The 27,155-nt window shown below is 40.4% G+C and overlaps 1 protein-coding gene across 1 annotated transcript in view; it reads right to left on the bottom strand.

Moving 5' to 3' along the window:
* The window catches only part of LOC130917081 (trichohyalin-like), a 146,365-nt gene that overhangs the window by 15,787 nt on the left and 103,423 nt on the right, over nucleotides 1-27,155 (bottom strand). Inside the window, exons 6-19 of the mRNA XM_057838167.1 lie at nucleotides 25,541-25,641; nucleotides 20,286-20,415; nucleotides 19,766-19,860; nucleotides 15,846-16,041; nucleotides 15,581-15,675; nucleotides 15,404-15,464; nucleotides 12,862-12,956; nucleotides 12,693-12,753; nucleotides 10,887-10,979; nucleotides 10,676-10,731; nucleotides 8,318-8,465; nucleotides 5,407-5,520; nucleotides 4,751-4,830; nucleotides 3,106-3,187 (exon numbers count right to left, since the gene is read on the bottom strand). Coding sequence (XP_057694150.1) covers nucleotides 3,106-3,187; nucleotides 4,751-4,830; nucleotides 5,407-5,520; nucleotides 8,318-8,465; nucleotides 10,676-10,731; nucleotides 10,887-10,979; nucleotides 12,693-12,753; nucleotides 12,862-12,956; nucleotides 15,404-15,464; nucleotides 15,581-15,675; nucleotides 15,846-16,041; nucleotides 19,766-19,860; nucleotides 20,286-20,415; nucleotides 25,541-25,641 — 1,407 coding nt within the window. The remainder of the gene's footprint in view (nucleotides 1-3,105; nucleotides 3,188-4,750; nucleotides 4,831-5,406; nucleotides 5,521-8,317; nucleotides 8,466-10,675; nucleotides 10,732-10,886; nucleotides 10,980-12,692; nucleotides 12,754-12,861; nucleotides 12,957-15,403; nucleotides 15,465-15,580; nucleotides 15,676-15,845; nucleotides 16,042-19,765; nucleotides 19,861-20,285; nucleotides 20,416-25,540; nucleotides 25,642-27,155) is intronic.

Genomic DNA, 27,155 nt, shown 5'->3' with positions numbered 1-27,155 from the left:
TATTTTTGTTGCACTTCAAGTGTAGGATAAATCTGTTGCATGTGAGGTGCAATAAATATTACAAGGTTCTATAACAAAACTACCTGTCTGTTCTTCTCTATTCAACTGACTTGAATACTGCTCAGAAAATTTCAAATTCTTTGACATACAAGAACTTCTTTTTAAACTAACGGAAATAGTTACTTTCCCTGGTAACTAGTTACTTTTACTACAGAGTAATTCAGTTACTAACTCAGTAACTTTTAGGAAGAAGTAGTGAGTAACTATAACTAATTACTTTTTTAAAGTAACGTGCCCCACACTGCTGTATATAAGGAATTTTCAGGTTAAGACACGCCTCAGTGGGCAAATATTGCATTTCGTTACAAATGAAATTTCAGGATACGAAAGGCAAAAATACAGTATGGGCTGCTACTCGCAGCTCCCAGAGTTTAGTGGACTTAACATACTTATAGCTACTCTGCTATTGGCTATTGCCTAGCATCTTCCTGGCATCCAATTGGTTAAGAGGGACCTCTATTGTACAGTATGTGTATGTCAAGTGTCCCCTTCGCCCCTTGTGTTCTGACAGCTTTACGGGAGAATATTTGTTCTGTAATGCATTAAGGTTTGTTGGGGTGTGTACCTGGTTTTTTATTGTGTTCATGTCTTATTAGTGCCATTTAGTGGACATCAGGGGTGAAAGTGGGCTGGAACGGGCTGGAACTACAGTTCTTTGATCCCGAAAATATGATGACAACCGTCAAAACTCCATGTTTAAAAAAAACCTGCCCCGCTACCACACAAACATCTCCAAAAAGAACAATTTACTAACGTCAGATTTACATACACAAGTGTTAACAACAAGCCTAATAAAGTGCTTGTGTAGCGTAATCCATTTCCACCTATATTTACTATCCATTTATTTATTCTACGTTGTTCTCCCCCGTGTCTCTCTGTATCTGACAAGTCGCGTTGCTGAGTACATGCAGGCAGGGAAAAAAAAAAAAAACTGGATTCTGCTATCCGTTCAACTGGCTGACATACTGACATGTGATCAGCATGGATAGTTTGCTATTTTTAAAAAAAAAATATTTATTTTAACAACAAATAGAGGGAAAAAATAAGCTTGTTGAATTAAAAGAGCAAGACAAGAGAAAATTGATCAGATCTTTAAGAAAAAGGAAAGAGTTGATAAGGTTCATTTTATTTCATTTTATTTGAGAGGCTCAGAACATCTATGTTAATCTGCATTTTGGACTTATTTTTGTTCATTTATGTAAGGTGAATTTTTTCCTTATAATTAAAAAAAAGCCAATGTTTGCTTTATCTTCAAAATATATTCCATTTCACTGTGCATAATGTAAGTCATTTGTACTTATTTTTTGTTATTTTATGTTACTCATATCTTTATTATTATAAAAAAAAGTCAATCTTTACCTTATCATCTGTTTTAATGTACATCCTACGTTCTTGAATTGTTAAAATAAAGGTTTTGCATTTAGATTTGAGGTATTGAGGGAAAATAGAAATTAGATGGAATTTTAAATGGAATTTTGTAAATGATAGGAAAAAAATGCAATTTTAAATGGAAATCTCATTTATGCCCTGTTTCAGTGTTATGCAGTAGCCTAATGCATGTGAAACCTTTCATTCATTCATTTTCCAAGTCGCTTATCCTCACAAGGGTCACGGGGTGCTGGAGCCAGCCCCAGCTAACTATGAGCAGTAGGCGGGGTACACTCCAAATCGGTTGCCAGCCAATCACAGGGCACAAGGAGACCAACTACCATTCATGCACACACTCATACCTAGGGAAAATTTAGAGTGTTCGAACACCCTTTCATGCATGATATTTGGACGTGGGGGGGGGGGAGCGGAGTACCCGGATAAAACCTGCGCATGCGTGGGAAGAATATAAAAACACCACACAGGAAGGCCAGCGCCTTTGATTGAACCCTTCATCTCAGAAATGTGAGGCAGACGTGCTGTGTGAAACCTGTTGTGATTTATTGTTGTATTCATAACTGTTCCAAAAGCAGTTTTTGCATTTCGGTTGTTTTATGAGGTTTAAACCCCCCCCCACCACCACCACCACCACCACCACCAAAAAAAGGGCCTCGTGCCAACCTTCATGTAAGGGAGTTCCGGCAAGAAATTCTAGCCAATTTCAACCCTGGTGGACGCCTAAATTTGTTGCAGCTAACCCACAATTTATTTTAAAGAAACCGTAGCACAGAAGTGCCGTTGTTCGCTGAGGAATCAGTCAGTTCGTGCCGTCTCTGGGACCACATTGTCTTAAAATTTGAGGTTGCATGTATTGCTTGAATGTGTTTAGCAATTTTGATATGCAAACTGTGTGTGCGTTGGTGCATAAGCGTGAGACAGATCCGCTTAGCATTTGACTTTGTGTTATGCTAATTACCCGCGAGTTAGAGGTTCAGCAAAATAGTGTCTCAGGCACTGCTAATTGTTCATTCACATGTTTAGATTTAGTTTGCTACAGAGAGGGCAGTACATTTGTAATTTTATATATTGTACACTTTGTAATTGTGTTGTCTGCTTTCACCCTTTTAAAGTGTCAATAAACCTGCCATCTATGTCTACAGAGTAGCTGATACAAGAAAATTGTTCATAGCCATGATTAAATTATCCTAACGGCACAGTATTAACTTTTACTCTTTATTTGTTTATTACATTATGCACAATGTGCAATAACCTAATTGTAACATGTTTTGTTACGTTTCGATGCATTTTCATGCTTTATGAAAAAATTATGTATATATATCTATTTGTGGAATTTTCACTTTCCTAAACTACTTCCAGAACTAATAAATTTCGTGAATAGAGGTGACACTGTATTAAAATGTGAAGGTTTGATGATTTTTAAATTGTTCCGTTTGGCATGAGACAAACTGTTGGAATTGAAACACAAATCACCCAATTCAGATGTATGTACAGTAGATCAAATAATCTCACATTAAAGCTGAAAGCAGATAAAGCACCTCTTGCTTGTTTTCATTTAACTTACAAATCAATTGTCAAATCAAATCAAAAAAATGTCAGAATTGTGTTGAGGATTAGGGTTTATTTTTAGTATGAATCCAACTGCTAACAGTCACTCACTTCTGGTGTCTTGATAGGCTTCGCTTTTTTCTTGTCCAGTTCAGAACCAGAACCCTCAATGGAATGTGTTGATTCATCTTGACTAATGGAAGGAGCGGTATAAAAACAATTTATATAATTTGTTATTCCATTGAAAGAGGACAATTTGGGAAATTATCTTTTTAATTGTTAGCACACAAACATGTTTCTTTGAACTGCCTGCCTATTCGACAAATGCAATATTACAGAATTAAATTTTGGTGAGCTGTCCCAGCCTTGTCACGCCCTCCTACCTAGGACATTGATGCAGCCCTACAGGCAGTTGGCATGTAGCTCGTGACTGTGAGTATGGGAGAACGGTTCTTGTTGGGAAGGCATTTGGGGTGAGCGAGTTTGTTGGAGGGATCTGGAAGGACGTAGTCCCACTTGTTGACATGGCTTGATTGCAAAATAAATCCACTGTGCCTAATAAGTTAACTAACGACAGCGATTAGTGTTAAATAAGGCCCTATCACAAATATATCTCGGTAAATTCCCGTGTAAGTTGACGCGGGATTTACTCGCGTCATTGCTTTCACACATGTAGACACATCCCGGGAGTGATGTGGGTTGGAGACTTTCACAGTTGCCCACTGGCGCTCTCTGTCATTATTGGTTGGCATCGGCTGTCACAATATTGGTCAAATCGTGTTTTGATGTGGTGATTCAAGAGAAGGCTGCCGAGATATTAACTTGCTGGGCGCCATTCGACACCTCTGCCGCATTTGTTCCCCTTAGTTGTGCTGGTATTTGAGTGTATTTCTTTTGTTGTCTTATTGGTCTTATTTTCCGCGATCATGTGTATTTTTGTTTATATTTAATAAACTCTTGAACGCATACCTCCGTTGTTTTCTGCATTGAGGTACAACCTTGTTTCCGCACTTGCGGACCCTAACATGGGGACCAACATAAACCACACATTTCCAAAGATGGACTATGGACTTTTTTTCTCGGCTCTTCCATCCAATAGCAATTTTTGTTGGTTTCAGTTTAATTGAGCTATTTCCAGCTTGCTATGTTGATGATTGCGATGTTTGTTTACCACTTTTCATCTTACTGCAAAGAACGAGGAAGTGACGATCAGCCCACCATGATATTTACGTCATCATCGTGCTGTGACACGTGGGAAGTCAGTTTAATCTCCATGTCAGTTGACCCAGGAAATTTCTTTCAATACAAGTTCTGCTCGTTTAAATCCCGGGATTTTAACGGTGATTAGGCATATGTGAAAGGGGCTATAGTAGAAAAGGCAGGCCAGAAAGCACGGGGGTAGCTGATGTCACCAGATCTCTTGTCTAGGACCACCCAAAAAGTCCTCAGGAGGTGGAAAATATTTCTTGGCTTGAGGACATGTTTCCAGGATCTTCAAATATACTGTATTTCATGCAATAAGCAAATACACAAATTGACTGCAATTCTTTTAAGACTCTCTTTTTTAAATTACACATGGAGTAAGGTTGTCTTTGGTTGACTTGTTCCTTACAATTGAGTTCTATATTATCATACCTATAAATCCCCAACATGCAGCAGGTACCACATTGACTGGGATATTTGGTTTCAAGGTTATTGTAAGCAATATTTTCCATGACCAACATGCAAGTATAGTTGAGGAGAAAACCATACAAACCTCTTAGAGTCCTGATCTGTCTCTGTCTGACTGTCAGTGTCGGAAACAGAATCATCTGAGTCGAAAAAATCTGTCAACAGCTTTTGGGCAGGAAAAAAAGTGAATTAAAAATCAGGTTTCAATAGAAATCTATCACATGCAAAGGCTGCATAATTTATCCATATCGCCAAATGCCATACTGTTAATATACAGTATATGCTCTACCTAGTTGTAAGCAAGGCAAAGCAAAATCACAAACATTTCTGTAAAGTATTATTAGTTACACTTCCCTTTTAAAAATACAACATCATTTGAATTTGCAAGACTTATGAACACTTCAATATTCAAACTGTTAAAATTACGAACCATGGACTGAAATAAAATATTGCCGGATGTTTGAACATTGTCTCAGTAAGCTAACATTTCATTGCAGAAATTGTGTGCCCGGCATTGCATCCATTTGAAACACGGGCAGGTTGGGGGGCAACCTGTGGGTGTGCAAGTGATTCTCTCCTTCAAAATCAAAGCACGAACACATATTGATAGGCAGCTGGATAGATTCCAAGATCATAGGTTTCTAGTGAATATATTTACATATTCACTAAAAGTGCTTGGTTTTATAATGATAACAATTTGTTTTTTCTTTTTCACCCCAAACATCTTAGACAGCCACTTACTGCAGTTGTTGTGATAAGTTCCTTTTTGTCCTTGTCTAGTTCTACCTTTGAGACCCCAAGAAAATCCTTGCACTGGATAAATTCATGACCACTGGCATAGGACGTTGAGAATATCTGACAAACAAACAGAATGGTGAAATTCCAAGAAATTCTCCCAACGGCTGTAGGGCAGAGAAGGTTAAGTACTATTCTTGACAGAATTATCATAGAGCCATGTATTTGTTCTGACATGCCTTACACCTCACCATAGAAAGCATTTAAAACCCAGGAAGGCAAGGGGGTGATGTTAGAGTAGTCTGACGCCCAATGGAGTTCTGCCCCTAAGCAGTTAGAGGGATTCAAAACACGTCATACTGTAAATCTAGAAAGTATTCTGAGTTCTTCTGTCTTGTGACATTGCTGCTGTATTCTACAGCCTTAGTGGAAACGGGGTGAAGCATCAGTCATAAGTCAGGCTGCGTGTAGTGGTGCCTCACGCAGCAATGGCCGTCAGCAGATGTGAACAGTTGGCTAAATTTCAGCAGGTTCATGGCGATACTGTAGCTGGCCGCATGCATTTACTGACTGGAGCAGCTCTACACCCTTGGCCTAACCAGTCGTTATTGTCAATGTGGATTTGGAGAAGGCATTCAACTGTGTCCCTTGGGTAGGTTATCCTCTGTGAGTATAGTGCACTTCAGTGCCTTGCAAAAGTATTCGGCCCCCTTGAACCTTGCAACCTTTCGCCACATTTCAGGCTTCAAACATAAAGATATAAAATTTTAATTTTTTGTCAAGAATCAACAACAAGTGGGACACAATCGTGAAGTGGAACAAAATTTATTGGATAATTTAAACTTTTTTAACAAATAAAAAACTGAAAAGTGGGGCGTGCAATATTATTCGGCCCCCTTGCATTAATACTTTGTAGCGCCACCTTTTGCTCCAATTACAGCTGCAAGTCGCTTGGGGTATGTTTCTATCAGTTTTGCACATCGAGAGACTGACATTCTTGCCCATTCTTCCTTGCAAAACAGCTCGAGCTCAGTGAGGTTGGATGGAGAGTGTTTGTGAACAGCAGTCTTCAGCTCTTTCCACAGATTCTCCATTGGATTCAGGTCTGGACTTTGACTTGGCCATTCTAACACCTGGATACGTTTATTTTTGAACCATTCCATTGTAGATTTGGCTTTATGTTTTGGATCATTGTCCTGTTGGAAGATAAATCTCCTTCCCAGTCTCAGGTCTTGTGCAGATACCAACAGGTTTTCTTCTAGAATGTTCCTGTATTTGGCTGCATCCATCTTCCCGTCAATTTTAACCATCTTCCCTGTCCCTGCTGAAGAAAAGCAGGCCCAAACCATGATGCTGCCACCACCATGTTTGACAGTGGGGATGGTGTGTTCAGGGTGATGAGCTGTGTTGCTTTTACACCAAACATATCGTTTTGAATTGTGGCCAAAAAGTTCAATTTTGGTTTCATCTGACCAAAGCACCTTCTTCCACATGTTTGGTGTGTCTCCCAGGTGGCTTGTGGCAAACTTTAAATGAGACTTTTTATGGATATCTTTGAGAAATGGTTTCCTTCTTGCCACTCTTCCATAAAGGCCAGATTTGTGCAGTGTACGACTGATTGTTGTCCTATGGACGGACTCTCCCACCTCAGCTGTAGATCTCTGCAGTTCATCCAGAGTGATCATGGGCCTCTTGGCTGCATCTCTGATCAGTTTTCTCCTTGTTTGAGAAGAAAGTTTGGAAGGACGGCCGGGTCTTGGTAGATTTGCAGTGGTCTGATGCTCCTTCCATTTCAATATGATGGCTTGCACAGTGCTCCTTGAGATGTTTAAAGCTTGGGAAATCTTTTTGTATCCAAATCCAGCTTTAAACTTCTCCACAACAGTATCTCGGACCTGCCTGGTGTGTTCCTTGGTTTTCATAATGCTCTCTGCACTTTAAACAGAACCCTGAGAATATCACAGAGCAGGTGCATTTATACGGAGACTTGATTACACACATTTGGATTCTATTTATCATCATCGGTCATTTAGGACAACATTGGATCATTCAGAGATCCTCACTGAACTTCTGGAGTGAGTTTGCTGCACTGAAAGTAAAGGGGCCGAATAATATTGCACGCCCCACTTTTCAGTTTTTTATTTGTTAAAAAAGTTTAAATTATCCAATAAATGTTGTTCCACTTCACGATTGTGTCCCACTTGTTGTTGATTCTTGACAAAAAAATTAAATTTCATATCTTTATGTTTGAAGCCTGAAATGTGGCGAAAGGTTGCAAGATTCAAGGGGGCCGAATACTTTTGCAAGGCACTGTAGATGCCCTGATATGGGATTTTCAGTCCCTGTGCAACCAGTGTCAACCGAAGAGTTTGGTCTGGGTTGTCAGCACTAAGTCAGATACGTCCGCATAAAACAGGGCTGCTCACAATATTTTCCTTCAAGATCTACTTTTCAAGGAGACTACCTACTGTGTTTCAAATTTCAGACATCATTTGACTGGCTGCCCTGTTTATCAATCAAGTAATTGGATGGATGATAGGCTTATGTCTATTCGTTTAAAGATCAGCAGTAATGTTTCACAACAAAAATAATAAAACCTTTTTTGGGCCTTAAAAAAAAAAACAAGATATTTTATGCCGCGATCTAACCACATTAGCATTACGGTCGACGTAATGAGGCCCCCTGCCTTAGAGGGTTGGACTCCACCAAGGTCACCCTTAGTCATAACCCTGAACGGAATTTCAAGGTGTAGCTGATGCGTTGAGGGGGCCTCAACACTTGAAGGAAAAACAACTTAAGCTCTTTAAATGGCACAATTTTGTATAACATAGAGCTTTCTGGTGATCATGCAATCCTCTTTAACAAAACAAACCCATGCATTGTTGTTCGAAGTTCATATCATCAAAAATCCACTCACCCCAGTTGTGCTGGTAAACTCCTCTTCCTTCTTTACTTTGTGTTTGGCTTCCGAATGTCCATCAGTACTATCACACAGTATGTGTTCCTGAGCCACAATGTCACTGTAGACCTCTTCAACAGAAGAATCGTTCCCTGACTCACCTTGGCTACGTTGAGGAGTGGGACAAGGAGAGAATGGAACAGAGATTGCTTAAGTGAACAAAGGAATAATTATTTTAAGGAATTATGCAATTCGCTAATTTACTTTTATCGATACTTATTGTTTTTTGAATGTGAATATTGCCATTCATTCAGGTAATTTCTATCTCGTGCCATTAAATAACTAGTAACTGGACTGATCTGGTTAGAACGCAATTCGCCTCTCATTCAAGCAGGATTCATCATAGACTAGATAGGATAGCTTATGCCAGAGTTAGAGCCACACAACAACTAATAGGGGTATAATGTACTGTTACTTTTTGATGAAAAATGTTCTTCATTAAGAAGCATTGGAGGTAGGCCTCTGTCCATGAACAAGTCATTTGAGTGGAATCACTCTCATTCCATTGACTCCACTAATTTTGAAGTCCTACTCCTTTGGCATTTGTGAGCTGATCGTCTTGAAATTCAGTAGCTACGTAGCATTGTTGATGTCGAAGACTTGTTGGCTCCTGCGTTGCCTCCAGGTCACGGGTTAGCCAGTAGAGGGCATGCGCACACAGCCTTCAGCCTGTAGTGTATTAGGACACACTCTTGCTTGTACTGGTTATGAGTTGAGCTGTCTTTGTTTTTTTTTTCTCAAATTGTTACCACATTTGAAGTATATATGAATGTTGTTTTGTTAGAAATTCACCTGAATTTCTCAGAGAGGCTTGATACATAAGAAATGACAATGTTGTCTCGTCCATCACGTTGTTTTCTGAACTACAGCTAGATGCACTGGTTTTGAGGGCTTTTCTCATCCCTACTCGCAACTTATTGTTGTCTGTGAGACATCACCTAATTCCACATTCGTGTTGGAGGGGTTTGTGCGTCCCAATGATCTTAGGAGCTATGTTGTTCGGTGCCTTTGCTCATAACAGGGTCATCCATGGTAAACAGGTCCTGAGTGGAAGACCAGACCAAGCATGTCTCACCAGACCTCTTATGATGACAAACCTTAATGGAAACACGTTTCTCTTGCCCAAATGCAGGTCACCATGTCCTTCAGGGAGTCTTGTGGGAAGTGCTCTGAAAGTATAGGGTACCGGACTCTCTGATACAGACGGTTTGGTCCTTGTATGACCAGTGTCAGACTTTTGTCCGCATCGCCACCAGTGAGTTGGATCTGTGGATTGGTTTCCAGTAAGGGTTGGACTCCACCAAGGCTGTCCTTTTTTACCAATTCTGCTCATAGGTTTTTGGGACAGAATATCTGGGCGCATCCAAGCCGTCGAAGCAGTCCGCTTTGGTGGCCTTAGTATTGCAACTCTGCTTTTTGTAGATAATGTGGTTCTGTTGGCTTAATCAAACCGCAATTTTCAACTCTCACTGGAGCGGTTCACAGCAGAGTCCGAAGCAGTTGGGATAAAAATCAGTACGTCCAAATCTAAGACCATGGTCCACAGTTGGGAAAAGGTGGAAAGCACTTTCTGGGTAAAGGATGAGGTCCTTCCCCAAGTAGAAGTGTGCAAGTTTCTTGGGGTCTTGTTCCTGATTGGGAGAAGAATCGATCGGGAGATCGACAGGTGCCGCATCTGCAGTGATGCGACTCTGTATCGGCCCGTCGTGGCTATTTACTGGTCAATCTACATTCCTACCCTCACCTATCGTCATGAGCTGTGGGTCGTGACCGAAAGAACAAGGTCTCAGATACAAGCGGCCGAAATTACTTTATGCTGCAAGTATCCGGCCTCCTTTCAGAGATAGGGTGAGAAGTTCGGTCATCCGAGAAGGGTTTAGGAGAGCCGTTGCTCCTCCGTATCGAGAGGAGCCAAATGAGGTGGCTCAGGCATCTAGTTAAGATGCCTCCTGGACGCCTCCCTGGTGATGTGTTCCAGGCAAGTCACACTACCAGGACACCTGAGTGTCGACCAAGGACACGGTAGGAAGAGTCCCAGCTGGCCTGGGAAAACATTGGGATTCCCTCGGAAAGCTGGATGAAGGGGCTGGGGAGAGGGAGTCTGGGTCTCCCTGCTGAAGCTGCAGCCCCCATGACTCGACTTCGGATAAGCGAGAGAAGATGGATAGATGGATAAACTTAATGTTTTAACATAAACTAGATAACTGAACAAATCTTGGATAAGAGGCAAAAAACCCTAATGAACCAGGATAGTCCTGTTGTGATCAATTAAGATGATAGTTGCTGTTTTTCATGAATTAATTTAGAAGTACAAACCTTTTACTACTAGTCTCTGTCTCAAAAACAGAATCGCTGGAGTCTCTCTCTGAAACCTTGAAACCACAACAAGAACAAAATAATATGACAATTAACTAGCTTTGATTAATCTAAAAAGCAATTCAGTGTCAGATTCTGTGCTCTCATGATGCACACTTCTACAAAGAGGAGGTTTCAAAATGAAAGATGGCAAATACTGTTTATTGTCTACCTCCTGCTGTAGTGTTTCAGGGCTCTGAGATTGTGCCTCAAGCTCGGTTAGCTCTTCCGCTAGATCTCCATCTCTGATGGCCACTGCTGAATCCTAAAGTACAAGTATAAACAAAAATATACTATGAACACATACTGTATGTCACATACACCATATAAAACCAAAAGCATTGGAAAAAATACAAACCCCTATCCAACTTAGTATTTAAAGACCCAGTGCACTAAAGTGATTTTCAAACTTCTCACATCATTTAATTGAACTGAGCCCTCCTATCTACTTCTACTTTCGGTCATGTATGACTGTCTTCATAAAAGCGGTTGCTCATCATCAAATATATACAGTAACTCCAGGCACCTTAGTGTGTTTGGCTGTACTGTGGGTTAGTAATGGTTCCATGGATGTAGATTCATGCCAGAACGAAAAAAAAAAAAAAGTGTGGTCTGCAAACGAAAACTATCATTCTATTGTAACTCAGTGACATGGAAAAAGACTAAACCCATCTAAACCCAAAGTCTAAAACCATCTTACGGTGCCATCAATTCTCTTCCATAACAGCAGATGCCGTTGTTTATTATTCAAAGGCCACCAAGAAGAGATCACGTAAAAACCCGAATTGCATTCCAGGCATATCTGTCTGCTTCATTTGCGATGGGCATTTGGTTGAGGTTAGGTAAACCCACATTACGTCTCCCGTGAAAATCACGGAAAAAAGCAAACATTTTTGGCTTTTATTTTCCTTGATGCTAAGTTACAAGACAATGCACTTCAGTCTGCAAGCAAATGCTCTTCCATCTGCACGCAAATGCAGTCAGAACCGTAAGAAACCACTCTTAGCCAGTCTTGTTTGATGGCTACGCTTTGTATTCGCAAAAGAAAATGCATTATTTTTTAAGTTATATTTTTTCAAGTATCTTTGGGTCTTGTTCACGAGTGATGGTAGGAGGCAGCAGGAGATCGACAGGCGAATCGGTGCAGCGTCTGCAGTAATGCGGACGCTGCACCTGTCCGTAGTGGTGAAGAAGGAGCTGAGCCGAAAGGCAAAGCTCTCGATTTACCAGTCGATCTACGTTCCTACCCTCACCTTTGGTCACGAGCTTTGGGTCGTGACCGAAAGAACAAGATCCCGGATACAAGCGGCCAAAATGAGTTTCCTCCGCAGGGTGTCCGGGCTCTCCCTTAGAGATAGGGTGAGAAGCTCGGTCATCCGGGAGGGACTCATCGTCGAGCCGCTACTCCTCCGCGTAGAGAGGAGCCAGCTGAGGTGGCTCGGGCATCTGGTTCGGATGCCTCCCGGACGCCTCCCTGGAGAGGTGTTCCGGGCATGTCCCACCGGGGGGAGGCCCTGGGGACGACCCAGGACACGCTGGAGAGACTATGTCTCTCAGCTGAGCTGGGAACGCCTTGGGATCCCGCCGGAGGAGCTGGTTGAAGTGGCTGGGGAGAGGAAGGTCTGGGCTTCCCTGTTAAAGCTGCTGCCCCCGCGATCCGACCCCGGAACAAGCAGAAGATAATGGATGGATGGATGGATGGATGGATGGATGGATGGATGGATGGATGGATGGATGGATGGATGGATGGATGGATGGATGGATGGATGGATGGATGGATGGATGGATGGATGGATGGATGGATGGATGGATGGATGGATTATATTTTTTATTTGCAAACCAAACTTTTACATTTTTTTTTTAGTTTTGTTATGATTCTACCTCTATATGGTTCCTCCCGTTTTTAAGGTCATTAAGTGCATCATCAGTAAAACACATTTTAATTTATGGTTGCGTAGCTTTAATAACAACAACTCACTGTAGGTGTTTTACTTGACAGATCCTCCAGTTTGGCAACTAATTGTCCAACAGACTCAGTACTGCAGTTGCGAGAAAGACAGAGATAATCCAGCAAGGGATTATTACAGAAACAACAATAAACAGGATAAATGTATCATCATTTTCTGTTCAGAGTAAGAATTACAAACCTTTTGGAAAGCACAGTCGTCTCACTATCCTTTCTTTCTATGATCTGAATAAAGTGCTGACTGTCATGGAAAACACAAACGTTGTAGTCTGCAAGCTTCAGGATGCGAAGAAAGGTATAAATAACATTTTAAAAGCCAAACTTCAAGTGAAAGTCTTGATAGAAACTTGAGTAAGTGTTCACATTAGGGCTACTGCCATATTTTAATACATACACACACTGCACTTCCCTTCCCACACTGTTTCTTCACGGTGTTGGGGTTAAATGGCAACCATGACAATAGAATGGTAGGGGGACCCACTTTTCTTTTAGCATGGCCCTTGGTGCTGTGGTGTGGTGTGCTGATGGGCTGTGGTACGGATACTGCTCCATTGGCTGCAGGCTTAGGGGCATTTTGAGCTTGATCCTCCCTGGAATGGCTGGGGCAACATCTGGTTTGCCTGTCACTCTCCACATGACTAACACGCATGTTAGAGTGGGCATGACTAGGTGGCACTGAAGGTATTCTCAGATGTCGATTGATTAATACTCATAGTTGATTTGTTCCCCACTACACACAACTAACATTTTTAGTGCATTTACCCACACACTTTTATCTGCGCTAACATCCCTCTTCCTCTCTTGTGGTTACTTGGTATCCCTTTCCACATGGTGTCCCCTCGGTACGAATACATATTTAACAATGGGGTTTTTTGAATCACTATTCCTTCTGTTTTTTTTTTTTCTTTTCTTCCTTTCTTTCTGTTCCTCCCAAAACCCTTTTCTGTCTACCTGTTTTCTCTGAAAAAACAACACAATATAAACATTCGCAATGGAAGTACACCAAACTCCCGTGTGGCACAAACTGTTCAGCTGATAGACACTCAGAATCCCATTCTCCGTGTCTTCATATAAGCAAGTGCCCCTGACCCGCAAAAATATACAGTGGCTTGAGGCACCTTAATATGTTTACTAGTACTGTGTGTACTAGTAGTTCCTCCTGATTTAAGGCTATTAAAGGGATCCTCTAGTTTTAAGACAAGTAATTCTTAAAACATAAATGTTAGTATGAGTTATAATAATTTGATATTAAAACCCCTCTTAATGGTTTTGTTTTAATAAAGTTTGTAAAATTATTTTAAGTGATAGGACGCCATTCTTGTTACGTCGCAGTGCGTGACGTCACTGGCCCCGAATGCCGAAATTCCAGCTTGTCACTCGTTAGCTTTCCCAACATGTCGTCAGTTCTACCCTTCCTATTTGAACCAGATCTGAAAAGTGAAGAGCAAGACAGCACTGTCGGTCGTTCACAAGACGAAATTCAGGGAAAAATGCGCGCAGCAAATACCTGATAAGACAAAAGTTGGGCAAAACTGGTGATGCGAGAGAGTCCTGTTGGGAGCGAGAGTGCATGCTGTTGGGATTCGGGAACTCCGGTTTTATTAGCAGATATTCAAGGTAACCATATTGCATTTTCAAACGTTTTCCCAATATAATTATGTAGATTGTTAGCATCCAGAGCTGTCGTGTGCTTTACATACAGTACAGGCCAAAGAGCACATCTTGTGTAATCCAGGTCTTGTACATTGTAACGCGTGGTAGCTAGGATACGTGTATAAAAGTACCAGAAAGGGGAGAAGCTTCCACTTATGCACATTTATTCTCAAAAAATAATATTTCCACCTTGACCACTCTTCACTCGGGAGCTCAGCAGTACGCAAACACGCATTCCCTGACGAACTCCAACATTGTTGTAAGGTCCACATCAGAGTCACTGTCGTCAATGTAGCATGCCATAGTGCTTTAATTATTTAGTATGATTTGGGGAAAACTCCCACGAAGAATAGTCAACAAAAAAGATAGCAATACTAATCCAAATCCGTGTTTTTTTACTCACTCGAAGATCCAGGAATTAGACCGATCCCAAGGCAGTATCGCAGCCACGATATACAAAATAGACTGATCCGAAAAGCCGCTGTGGGACCGACGAATAAAAATAAATGGACAGATCCAAAACCATTATTGCAGACGCGATGGGACCCTTACTTGACTGAGGATCCAGGAAAAATGTTCGGGCGCCACTTGTAACGTGGGTGGGTAGGATACATGCATACAGGGACCAAAAAGGGGGAGAAGCTTCCACTTATGCACATTTATTCACTAAAAATAATAATTCCACCTTGACCACTCACTTCATTCCCCTTTTTTCCATTTGACTGGAAATTGCATCCAAAAGCAGCACATCGTGGCATTTTACTTCGTGAGTTTAGGCAGCAATAAGCAATTGTTGAACACGCTACACATTTAGAAAGATACCAATTACGTCATCACTGCGAGCCCGCAAACCATGGTGCCAAATAACGGTCAAAATATGGACTAAATATTATAAAATATTGCCATTGATTTAACATTTTATGTGTTTCGAACAACATATTTTAGTACAAGAGAACAATTGTGGTTTATTAGAGCCTACATGTATTTAAATCAGAGGATCACTTTAAATACAAAATCTCAAAAACTAATTATCAATTATGTTAGTGTAACTATTCATGACAACCACTCACTGTATGTGCTTTACTTGGCTGGTCCTCCAGTTTGGCTCCTAATTGTCCAACATCCTCAGTACTGCAAGACCGAGTGCGACATATAAAAACCAGCAAGGCATTTTTTATAGTAACAACAATAAACCGGATAAATTTATCATTCATCATCACTTTATGCGAAGTGTAAGAATTACAAACCTTTTGGAAACCACTATCTTCTCAGAATCTTTCCTTTCTTTGATCTGAATAAAGTGCGTACTGTCATGGAAACCACAAGCAATGGAATCTGCAAACTTCAGAATGCATTAAAAAAAAAAGGCATAAATATCATGTTTTTAGTTTGAAGTCAATGTCTTATTAGAAACGAGTATACATTGACACTAGTGATAGTGACAATAATAAACCAACATGTAGCATAACTATAAAATTATGTCCAGGGAAGAATAAGTCGCAGTGCAAGTACCGGTGGCTTTTGCGATCCTCGACTGCTGTCCAAAGACCAGGTCTTGTCCACAGTTGTTTGGGCTGGCATCAATTCTGTCTTGGACAGTTTGGCTCCGACAGCGGAAACATTATAGCACTGGAGGTGGCAATTTTTCTGATCTGTTGAACAGCTGAGTACATCTTCATCAGAAGACTCGTTCTCTGACTCATATTGGCTGCACAAAGGTGTTTTAATAACAAAAGAGAACAATTCAAAAAGAATGTTTGCTAGCCTTACATAAAGCTTTCTCCTCTTCTGATCCCACCAAGAGACAACATTTTGTGCCCTCTATAGACAAGTTTCCGAGGTACTTCCTCTTTACTTCCTTATGTCTGCTAACAACTTCCGTTTTAGGAGCTAGAGTAACTTTACTCATCAAAATCCCTCAAAAAAGACAATTTGGAAATACAACATTCATTTGCCATCATTACGACAGGGGAGGACAACATGTTCATGAAAGCAGGTGCGGAACCAAGCTCGTGCCACCACAAGGACCGGGTATTTTTGTAGCCATGTTGCCACTGTGTTATGGAAGGTGTGTTCTTCCTATCCCTGCATTTTCATGTGTCCTGTGCTAGAAAAATCTTGCGCATAAAACGACTCGTTGCCTTTGATATTGTTATTGCGATGATGATTGTAATTATGATCATCTTTAATATTATTTACTACAACTACTGTATCTGCTGCTAGCCTGTTGCTAATCAGTATGTGTAGACGGCACAATTATCTCAACGCATTAATGCAAGTGTTACAAGTTTTTTTGTTAGTTTGTATATGAGTGGAAAACACTGTTAAGCAAGGGAAGATAAGTTGATGTGCCTCACAGCAACATTTAATGTATGTTGAAGGACATACAGTGGGGCAAATAAGTATTTAGTCAACCACTAATTGTGCAAGTTCTCCCACTTGAAAATATTAGAGAGGCCTGTAATTGTCAACATGGGTAAACCTCAACCATGAGAGACAGAATGTGGGGAAAAAACAAACAAACAGAAAATCACATTGTTTGATTTTTAAAGAATTTATTTTTAAATCATGGTGGAAAATAAGTATCTGGTCAATACCAGAAGTTAATTTCAATACTTTGTTATGTACCCTTTGTTGGCAATAACGGAGGCCAAACGTTCTCTGTAACTCTTCACAAGCTTTTCACACACTGTTACTGGTATTTTGGCCCATTCCTCCATACATCCATGGGGCTGGCGTTGAGCAGCACGGACTTTTAACTCCCTCCACAGATTTTCTATGGGGTTGAGATCTGGAGACTGACTAGGCCACTCCAGGACCTTGAAATGCTTCATGTGAAGCCACTCCTTTGTTGCCCTGGCTGTGTGTTTGAGATCATTGTCATGCTGACAGACCCAGCCACGTCTCATCTTCAATGCCGTTGCTGATGGAAGGAGATTTTCACTCAAAATCTCTCAATACATGGCCCCATTCATTCTTTCCTTTACACAGATCAGTTGTCCTGGTCCCTTTGCAGAAAAACAGCCCCAAAGCATGATGTTTCCACCCCCATACTTAACAGTGGATATGGTGTTCTTTGGATGCAATTCAATATTCTTTCTCTTCCAAACATGAGAACCTGTGTTTCTACCAAAAAGTTCTATTTTGGTTTCATCTGACCATAACAAATTCTCCCAGTCCTCTTCTGGATCATCCAATTGCTCTCTAGCAAACCGCAGACGGGCCTGGATGTGTACTTTCTTCAGCAGGGGGACACGTCTGGCAGTGCAGGATTTGAGTCCCTGGCGGCATATTGTGTTACTGATAGTAGCCTTATTTACTGTGGTCCCAGCTCTCTGTAGTTATTCACTAGGTCCCCCCGTGTGGTTCTGGGATTTTTGCTCACCGTTCTTGTTATCATTTTGACGCCACGAGGTGAGATCTTGCGTGGAGCCCCAGATCGAGGGAGATTATCAGTGGTCTTGTATGTCTTCCATTTTCTAATAATTGCTCCCACAGTTGATTTCTTTACACCAAGCGTTTTACCTATTGCAGATTCAGTCTTCCCAGCCTGGTGCAGGTCTACAATTTTGTCTCTGGTGTCCTTCGACAGCTCTTTGGTCTTGGCCATAGTGGAGTTTGGAGTGTGACTGACTGAGTTTGTGGACAGGTGTCTTTTATACCGATAATGAGTTAAAACAGGTGCCATTAATACAGGTAACGAGTGGAGCCTCGTTGAACCTTGTTAGATCTCGTTAGAAGAAGTTAGACCTCTTTGACAGCCAGAAATCTTGCTTGTTTGTGGTGACCAAATACTTATTTTTCACTCTAATTTGGAAATAAATTCTTTGAAAATCAAACAATGTGATTTTCTGTTTTTTTTCCCACATTCTGTCCCTCATCGTTGAGGATTAGCCATGTTGACAATTACATGCCTCTCTAATCATTTCAAGTAGGAGAACTTGCTCAACTGGTGGTTCACTAAATACTTATTTGCTCTACTGTATATCGAGACTATGTCGTTCTACCCAGGGCAGCAGAGAGGCTGGGGCTGGAGGCGGTGGCTCGCCTCATGACGAACCGTCAGCTCGATCCCCGAGATCCAACTACGAGCCTTTTAACTGCAGCAACTTTAAGATACGCTAATGGAGCTGGAATTATCGAGGACAGCGGGAGAAAGCCTCTCTGGAGACCGTAATGTCGGGTGTCGGGAGGCTCCGGAGCTCTGCTGTCTGATATCACATTCTCGTATGCTATTTTTCTAATAATTTGAAAAATTGTGATTTATTGACCTGTTTTGCATTCCACCAATCGTTTTAAATAAAACAAGAAATGAAATCATGTCGTCCAAATGTTTTATTGCAATCAATATCTACAAAAAAATATTGATATACTATTTTGTTTGTATATACATACCTTTTAGTATTTCCTTATAACAACAAAATCTGTTTCAGCCCTTCTGCATTTGGTAAATAAGATAAATAAGATAAGATAAATTGTAATTTTACCTCATTTTGGTCACTCAAGTGGCCAGCGTATCAATCTATACCTCACGTCAACACAGGCTGACAGGTTGTTATAATTTTGCCCACTAATGATCAACGAAGTGATAAGAACAATCATACAATCTCATCTACGTCATGCTGAATCCATTTTTGTAGATTTTGTGGGTTCCTCTGGCTTGATTTTGCAGTTTCAACTGTCAACACACTGCGTACTTCAACCACAATTCATGTTGTTCTTTCTAAACCAGAAGTTCAGCTCAGACATTTTCCTAGATGACGCCCATATTTTTGCTCAGGAAACTTGTCTATAAAATATGTCTCAATTTGACATCCTTACTTATAATCACTATGGATGAGATGCCTATTTCTTTCCTCAAGATTGTCTCAAAACTGCATCTTTTCTGTTCTTACCAAGAGACAACTATGAGATCTTGTGTCAAATTCAAATATTTCTCAATTTGATCTCCTTACTTGGTAGCACTATTGTAGTTGTCTGAGGGAGAACTAGCATGATCTTTCATTATCAAGAATAGCATCCTGCAATTGCGCACTCTTTGGGTTCTCAATAACTCTTAGCATCCTGCAATTGCGCACTCTTTGGGTTCTCAATAACTCTTGTCCCTTTAGCAAAAAGAAATGAGTAGTGAAAGCTCTAAAGTGAGTTTATAAACTCCCTTAAATGCATCTTAATTGACTGTATGCCAAAAGTTGCCGGAAGGGACCCTTAGGAGCAGTAACTGAGAAACAAGTGAGCAGAGAATGAAGACAAATATGAGGAACTTAAATTCAGCTCATGGAATGAGATTGGGCAACAGATAGCCGCAAGCATTTTCTGAGAAGGAATTCACATGTTCAATTATTTTAAAATTCTGGTATGGAATGGGCCTTTAACCATTAGGAGCACAAAACTAAGCTCAGTTAGTGTTTTCTGAGGAGGAAAAAACATACCTCTTAGTAACCTCGGTCTCCTCGCTCTCTCCCCCTTTAATACTCATCCCCACAAAACTGGTAGAACTGATGGAATACGAAAATTCCCCAGATAGCTATAAGACAAGAGAACATTCTGAATTAAAATGACAATTAAGAATTCAGTTTCAACCCAAAGACAGTTCAGGGAATCACATATGCCTAAAAAGTAAGGTGCCATACAAAAGACATTCAGAGACAATAAAAAATTATATTTTTGTTGATGTCAACTGTGGATCTGTAATGCCCTTAAAAACTGGATATTAAAGGCTATTTAGTGTGAATAAATATGACTTGACAAGGTCAGTACAATAAATGGGATGCACAGTGAAGAGATGCGAAGTTAATGGCAATTGGGATAATGTATATGTGGTGATGTGTAATTTTGGTTGGGGATTTTCTTTTTTTTTTTTTTTTTTTAATTGAAAGGTTTTCTCAGTTTATCGTGATGGTTGATTGAATAAGAATTTTATGGAGGTGGCAGTTGTTATTCGCTGCTTACTTCAGGTGAAAAATTGATAAGATCCACTTCCCCCTTGACCCTTTCACCTTCCAATCTCCCGACATCGTCAGTGCTCTTGAGTAAATGAAACTGGACTTCTTCACGAGATTTCTGCCGTAATTGACCATGGCTGCAGAGAAGTAGGAATAATTAATAAAACATTCAGCAAAGGTCTGAATTATTTGTTGTTAGATTACTTTAAAATATCATACTTGATTGAAATATTAAAATTGATGCAATGAAATATACAGTGAGGAGCAGAAGTATTTTCACCCCTTGTGATTTTGCAGATTTTGAAGTTCATGCACTTAGAAAATAGGTAGAGGTCTGACATTTCAATCTTAGACGCATTTCCGCTCATGGAGACTAGTGATGCACGATAATACGTTTTTCATCCGATACCGATAACCGAGAAATGCCTCCTTGTTCTAGCCGATAACCGATAATGTCAAGCTGATAATTCATTTACAAGATATAAGTAAAATTTTAAAATATACACAAGAGCAAATATTACTGTGCAAACATAGAATTTATTGATCTTTTTTCTGCATCAAATGTGATCAAGTAGTGAATTCCAACATCTAAACAATAACACTGTCTGACATTGTGTAATGGTAAACCTTTGGCAACGATTACTTACTGAGTAAATACCCAAATTGCACAAAAATGCCTTTAAAACTAATTCATTCCTAACATATACAATATATCATTACTACACTGCAAAAACAGACCTCCTTAAAACTAGTTAAAATTCCCTTGTTTTAGGTGTAAATCTATTGTAAATATGTGAAATTATCTCCCAGTGTCTCAAATAAATTTCACTTAGATTTCTTGAAATAAGAAAAATAGCTAACTGAAAATAAGCTTAACAGCCTTATTTTAAGAGATAGATTATTATATTTTGTACTGCAATACTTTGTTCAAGAATAGATATGGTTCAAAACATTATCTGAAAGCAATTTTTTCTTTATTTAGGTGCTTAATGAGTTGAGATGAGTGTGGGTGGCGCTGCCCGAGACCGAGCGGCTGCCAAAAGCATTTCAAATCATCACAAACCCCGTAGTATGCTTTCCATTTGTTTACTATTAGCCTTCGCGCTAGTGGTAGCCTTGTATTTGTATCACAAAAAATTGTGATGTAGCTTTAATAGGCTGATCAGGTTAGTGGTGTTGATTGAGGATGCTTTCTTTCCACCTCGTGGAACTTCTTCACACACGGAAAGGTAATCGCACACTTGTGACGGAGCCGCCATGATATCAAGCATTTCATGTGACGTCACTCATGTGATGGGCTTCAGAGGGGTGAGGGGTTAAGGCGGCGATGCAGAATTAGACAAAACTGCATCAATTGCGCACATTTGGAGACTAAATGAAGTATATAATTATCGGATTTGATTATCAGTTGAATTTTTTAAAAATATGGATTATCTGTGTGACGTCATAACTGCCATTATCGGCCGATAATTATCGGTAATCGATATTATCGTGCATCTTTAATGGAAACATAATTTTTTTTTTTTAATCCAGAAGTCACATTGTATGATTTTTAAAATAATTTATTTATAATTTACTGGGGTTACTAAGTATTTGTATCCCTGAGAATCCACAATAATTATGACACTCAAAGAGTTGTCAGTCTACCTTAAAAAAAGTCCACCTTTACCCCATGAGTAACCACCCACCAACCACATGTTTGACCTCATTATTGTCATCTGTACATCCCGCAGTCAGTCATAATCCAACTGCTACCATGTGCAAGACCAGAGAGGTTTCGAAAGACACCAAAGAAAAAACTGTTGAGCTCCACAAAGCTGGAAAAGGCTATGGGACAATTAGAAAGCAGGTTGGTGAGAATTAATCAGGGGTCAGCAACCCTGGTCCTCGAGTGCCACTATCCAGCTTGTTTTTCATGTCTCCCGCCTTTTGACACACCTGAATCAAATGATCAGCTAATTAGCAAGCTCTGCAGGAGCCTGATAACGATCATGAGTATTTGACTCAGGTGTGTTAAAGGAGGGAGACAGGGAAAACAAGCTGGATAGTGGCACTCGAGGACAGGGTTGCTGACCCCTGGAATAAATCAACAGCTGCAGAAATTGTTAGAACATGGATAAGGCTAAACATGACTGATAATCTACCTCAGCCTGGGGCTCCATGTAAAATCTCTCCTCGTGGGGCATCACTTGTGATAAGAAAAGTGAGGGCTCAGCCTCGAACTACACGACAGGAGCTGGTCAATGACCTGAATAGAGCTGGATGCACAGCCTCAAAGGCTACTGTCAGTAGAACACTACGTTGCAATGGTTTAAAATCATGCATTGCTCAGACGGTTTCTCTGTTGAAGCCAGTATATGCGAAGGCGCGTCCAAAGTTTGCCAGGGACCATCTGAATGATGCAGAGGGGTAATGGGAGAAAGTCATGTGGTCAGATTAGACCAAAGTAGAACTTTTTGGACTTTACTCGCCGTGTGTGGTGGAAAAAGAAGGATGAGTACAATCCCAAGAACACCATCCCCACTGTGAAGTATGGGGGTGGAAACCTCATGCTTTTGGGCTGCTTTTCGGCAAAGATGAAATGTATCATCAGATTATGAGCCACAACCTACTTCCCTCAGTCAGAGACTTGAAGATGAGTCGTGGCTGGATCTTCCAACATGACAATGATCCCAAGCACACACCTAAGCTGACCAAGGAGTGGCTGCGTAAAAGGCATATCAGTTCTGGAGTGGCCTAGCCAGTCTCCATACCTCAATCCAATAGAAAATCTTCAGATGGAGCTGAAACTTTGTTTCTCAATGACAGCCCCGAAACTTGATCTGTTTCCATATGTGAAAACTTGGTGAAGAACTACAGAAAGGGTCTGATCTTTGTAATTGCAAACAAAGGCTTCTGCACTCAATATTAGCATGGATTTTCTCAGGGGTATAAATACTTATGGACCCCAGTAAAATGATTGAAAAATCATACAATCTGAGTGTTCAGGACTTTTTTTTTTAAGATTATGTCTCTATGAGTGGAAATGCATCTCTGATTGAAACTTCAGACCTCTACCTATTTTGTAAATGGGTGAACTTGCAAAATCACAATAGGTGCAAATACCTCTGCTCCTCACTGTATTTATAGTGGATGCAAAAAGTCTACAAACTCCTGTTAAAATTCCAGTCTTGTGATATTAAAATAGACCCCCATAAATAATTTGAATACTGTATTTTTACTATAATTGTGATTTTAGTGCATGGAAGGACTTTCCAAATCATTAATTTTCTCCTTGAAGTAAGTGACACATGATGACGACACATGGCCATGGAAATAAGACAATGTATATGTGACAAGACATGCAAGAACCGACATGACCAGTGGATTCACTAGGCAAGGTGAAGTGTGTGTAGAAGGTTCCAGAATTAAATATTGCAGGAATTACTCCTGGTTAGACTTAAAAGGAGTCCCCCCTCAGTTTCGCGACCCTTCTAAAATGTGCTAGATTGTCTCCGGCGCATCTTTGCACAGCCAGCACCTCTGGTCTGATCTGCTCTTGTAGATCTTGGCCTCTACAGCTCTTGTACTTAGGAACTGTTATTGTCCTGCAATGATTAGAGCCTCTGTGCTGTCTGTTAGTCCAGCTTGCGCCAGTCACCAGTGGGAATTCTTGATGTCAGCCATTTCTTCAACTTTCCTGTGCTACATTCCATGTATGGAACTTGTCCCTCCAACTTGTCTGGTCCTCCTCTTCTGCACACTCATAGGGTCTCTGCTGCCCGAAGCATTCACTTAGCAGCTTGTCTTTTGGAGATATTTTCTTGATGTGTTTTAGGATTTTTTTTAATGTTTTATCCTCGACAATAGACTTTACGCTCTCTAGTAGAGATGTGACCGAAAATCAGTGTCGAAAACTTTCGACTGAAAATAGCTAAAATTTCATTTTACTTTTCGGTTAAAAGGCCAAAAGTTTACCACCGAATAGTGCGAAGAACCATAGTCCTCTTGTGATGACACAATCAAAACGCGGTGAGAAGCAACACTACTGGCTCATAGCAAACATGTCCGCAGTTTGGAAGTGTTTTGAGGTATCTAAGATTAAATTATTAAATGAAGAAAAATAAATTTGCTTCATCGCTGCTACACGCTAGTTCTAAAGTTGCTTTCCACTGGTGTCTCGGGCCACATCGAGTACAGTGCATTTGAGCCCATGCATGCATGAGCAGTTTGGAGTTTTATCAAGTGAGCAGTATACACATAAAGTAGTATTTAAATGAATTTGCTGTGTTTTAGTACAACAATGCCATGGTACGAACACTTCCTCTTTTTGTCACATTTTTTCCGCGACTTCTACACCCCCTCTTCCAGTCGCGTTTAATCCGGCCGGGAGCAACTTTGCATGGCTTCGTCGCCACTAGGACCTCAGCCCGCTTGCCTGGCTCTCAGTCGCGTCTGCTTGTTGCACAAGGAAACACCACATTTTATATTAAGGAGTACAAGAGATTGTCATAGCCTTGTAAAGAGCTTTACTAGTTTCGTCAAATAGTTTTTTGTTATCGTTATGAAATTCCACACAAACATACATCGAGATCTCATTTAGCTTTGCAACTGGAGGTGTGAGACCCATTTTTTGAGTGTTCCAAACTTCCGAGAAAGCGCATTTATCAAGGTATCAACGGCCATGAAGCCCACCAAACAAAATGCTACAACGACGGCGGCACATCTGCTATAGACCGCGTTCAGAGTTTGCTTTAAAATGCTCACTGCCGCAGGGAACGCACCCTCTGAAGGGGTTTCAATCTGCACCTTTCAAACCAAATTTCTCAAGCCTCAAGGGCCGTAGAACATTTTGGAAGATGTTTGCGTACTTGTGAGAAGGGACCATATTTTATTTCCGCCTCAATGTAATTAAAAAAAAAAAAAAAAAAAAGGCCAAGGCAACGGGCATTAATCGGGAGATAATAAAAATGATTTAAAAAATGAAATAAAAAATAATTGTATGCATGTGTATTATTTGGCTATTCAGTTTTTCGGCCAAGTATTTCAATATTCGGTTTTCGGCCAAAAATTTTGCTTTCATCCCTACTCTCTAGTCCTTGGCCTCCCTCCTTCCGCTTGGTGTATAATCTGAGGGTACTGGATTTAGGGTAAAACCCTCCGTGCATAGTGAGGAGCTTTCTGGTGTTGATGTCTTTGGCCTCAGTCCCCTCTTTGCATACTGTATGTGTTGATATTCATAAATATACACACACAATAAAAAAAAACAGCAACAAAACAAACCTCTTCGAACTTTCTGGCCTATCATCCTCCCCTTGAACATCCATCCCCTGATGACTGTCAGACAAAACAGAATTGCTGGATTCCAAAAACCGTTCCGGAAACTTTAGGACACACACAAGAAAAGAAAATACTGTAACTCCTCAATAACAACCATTCCACTCAGGTCTCAGTCTTGTTAACAAAATTGGATTAATGCCACAGCAAACCTAGCTAGTGTGCGCCAATATAATAGAACCAATACCAAACACCATGGTTGAGGCTGGAGTCCACTGTTGAAGGGAACCTCAGACTTAAAGACTTGTAGGGTCTAATAAACCAGAATTGTTCTCATTTGCTAAAATATGTTACTAAACCCTACCTGCAGGTGAGAGCATGAAAGAGCAGAATTAAAGACGGCATGACCTTAACAAGATATTATCGCGTACTTACCTTGTTTCGATCCAAAAACTCTATGAAGCATGTATCACTGAGTGCCAAGACACAGCTGTGAATGGCCACAGCTGGATTTTATGGGTGAAACATGGTAATATAACAAGGGTCGTGATGCAGAAATCGCAGACATCAAGGAGTGGTCCAGATGTTCTTTTTCATATATTTACCCTTTTAAACATTTTTTTTTCAATTTTTCTTTGTTTGGATCGATTATTTATCATCTAACATATCGGAGAAAATGTGACAGTAACAAAAAAAAAACACAATTAAGCGATAGTTATGAGGTAGATATCTGTGACTTTTTTACAGACACCATTTTTTTCACTGTGACCTAATTTGTTTAAAAGTTAAAACTATGCGAGTGAATAATTTTTTTATTTATTTAATTTTTTAAACGAAATATTAGACATCAATTAATGACATCAATTAATGATTTTAATGATTCTAAACTAAAAATGACAGACATTTATATATTTATATATATATACAGTGCCTTGCGAAAGTATTCGGCCCCCTTGAATCTTGCAACCTTTCGCCACATTTCAGGCTTCAAACATAAAGATATGAAATTAAATTTTTTTTGTCAAGAATCAACAACAAGTGGGACACCATCGTGAAGCGGAACAACATTTATTGGATAATTTCAACTTTTTTAACAAATAAAAAACTGAAAAGTGGGGCGTGCAATATTATTCGGCCCCTTTACTTTCAGTGCAGCAAACCCACTCCAGAAGTTCAGTGAGGATCTCTGAATGACCCAATGTTGTCCTAAATGACCGATGATGATAAATAGAATCCACCTCTGTGTAATCAAGTCTCCGTATAAATGCACCTGCTCTGTGATAGTCTCAGGGTTCTGTTTAAAGTGCAGAGAGCATTATGAAAACCAAGGCAGGTCCGAGATACTGTTGTGGAGAAGTTTAAAGCCGGATTTGGATACAAAAAGATTTCCCAAGCTTTAAACATCTCAAGGAGCACTGTGCAAGCCATCATATTGAAATGGAAGGAGCATCAGACCACTGCAAATCTACCAAGACCCGGCCGTCCTTCCAAACTTTCTTCTCAAACAAGGAGAAAACTGATCAGAGATGCAGCCAAGAGGCCCATGATCACTCTGGATGAACTGCAGAGATCTACAGTTGAGGTGGGAGAGTCTGTCCATAGGACAACAATCAGTCGTACA

Source organism: Corythoichthys intestinalis, chromosome 6 (assembly GCF_030265065.1).
Source record: "Corythoichthys intestinalis isolate RoL2023-P3 chromosome 6, ASM3026506v1, whole genome shotgun sequence".
Lineage (NCBI taxonomy): Eukaryota > Metazoa > Chordata > Actinopteri > Syngnathiformes > Syngnathidae > Corythoichthys > Corythoichthys intestinalis.
Note: the sequence above shows the minus strand (reverse complement) of the source record. Positions and strands in the feature narration are given on the sequence as shown.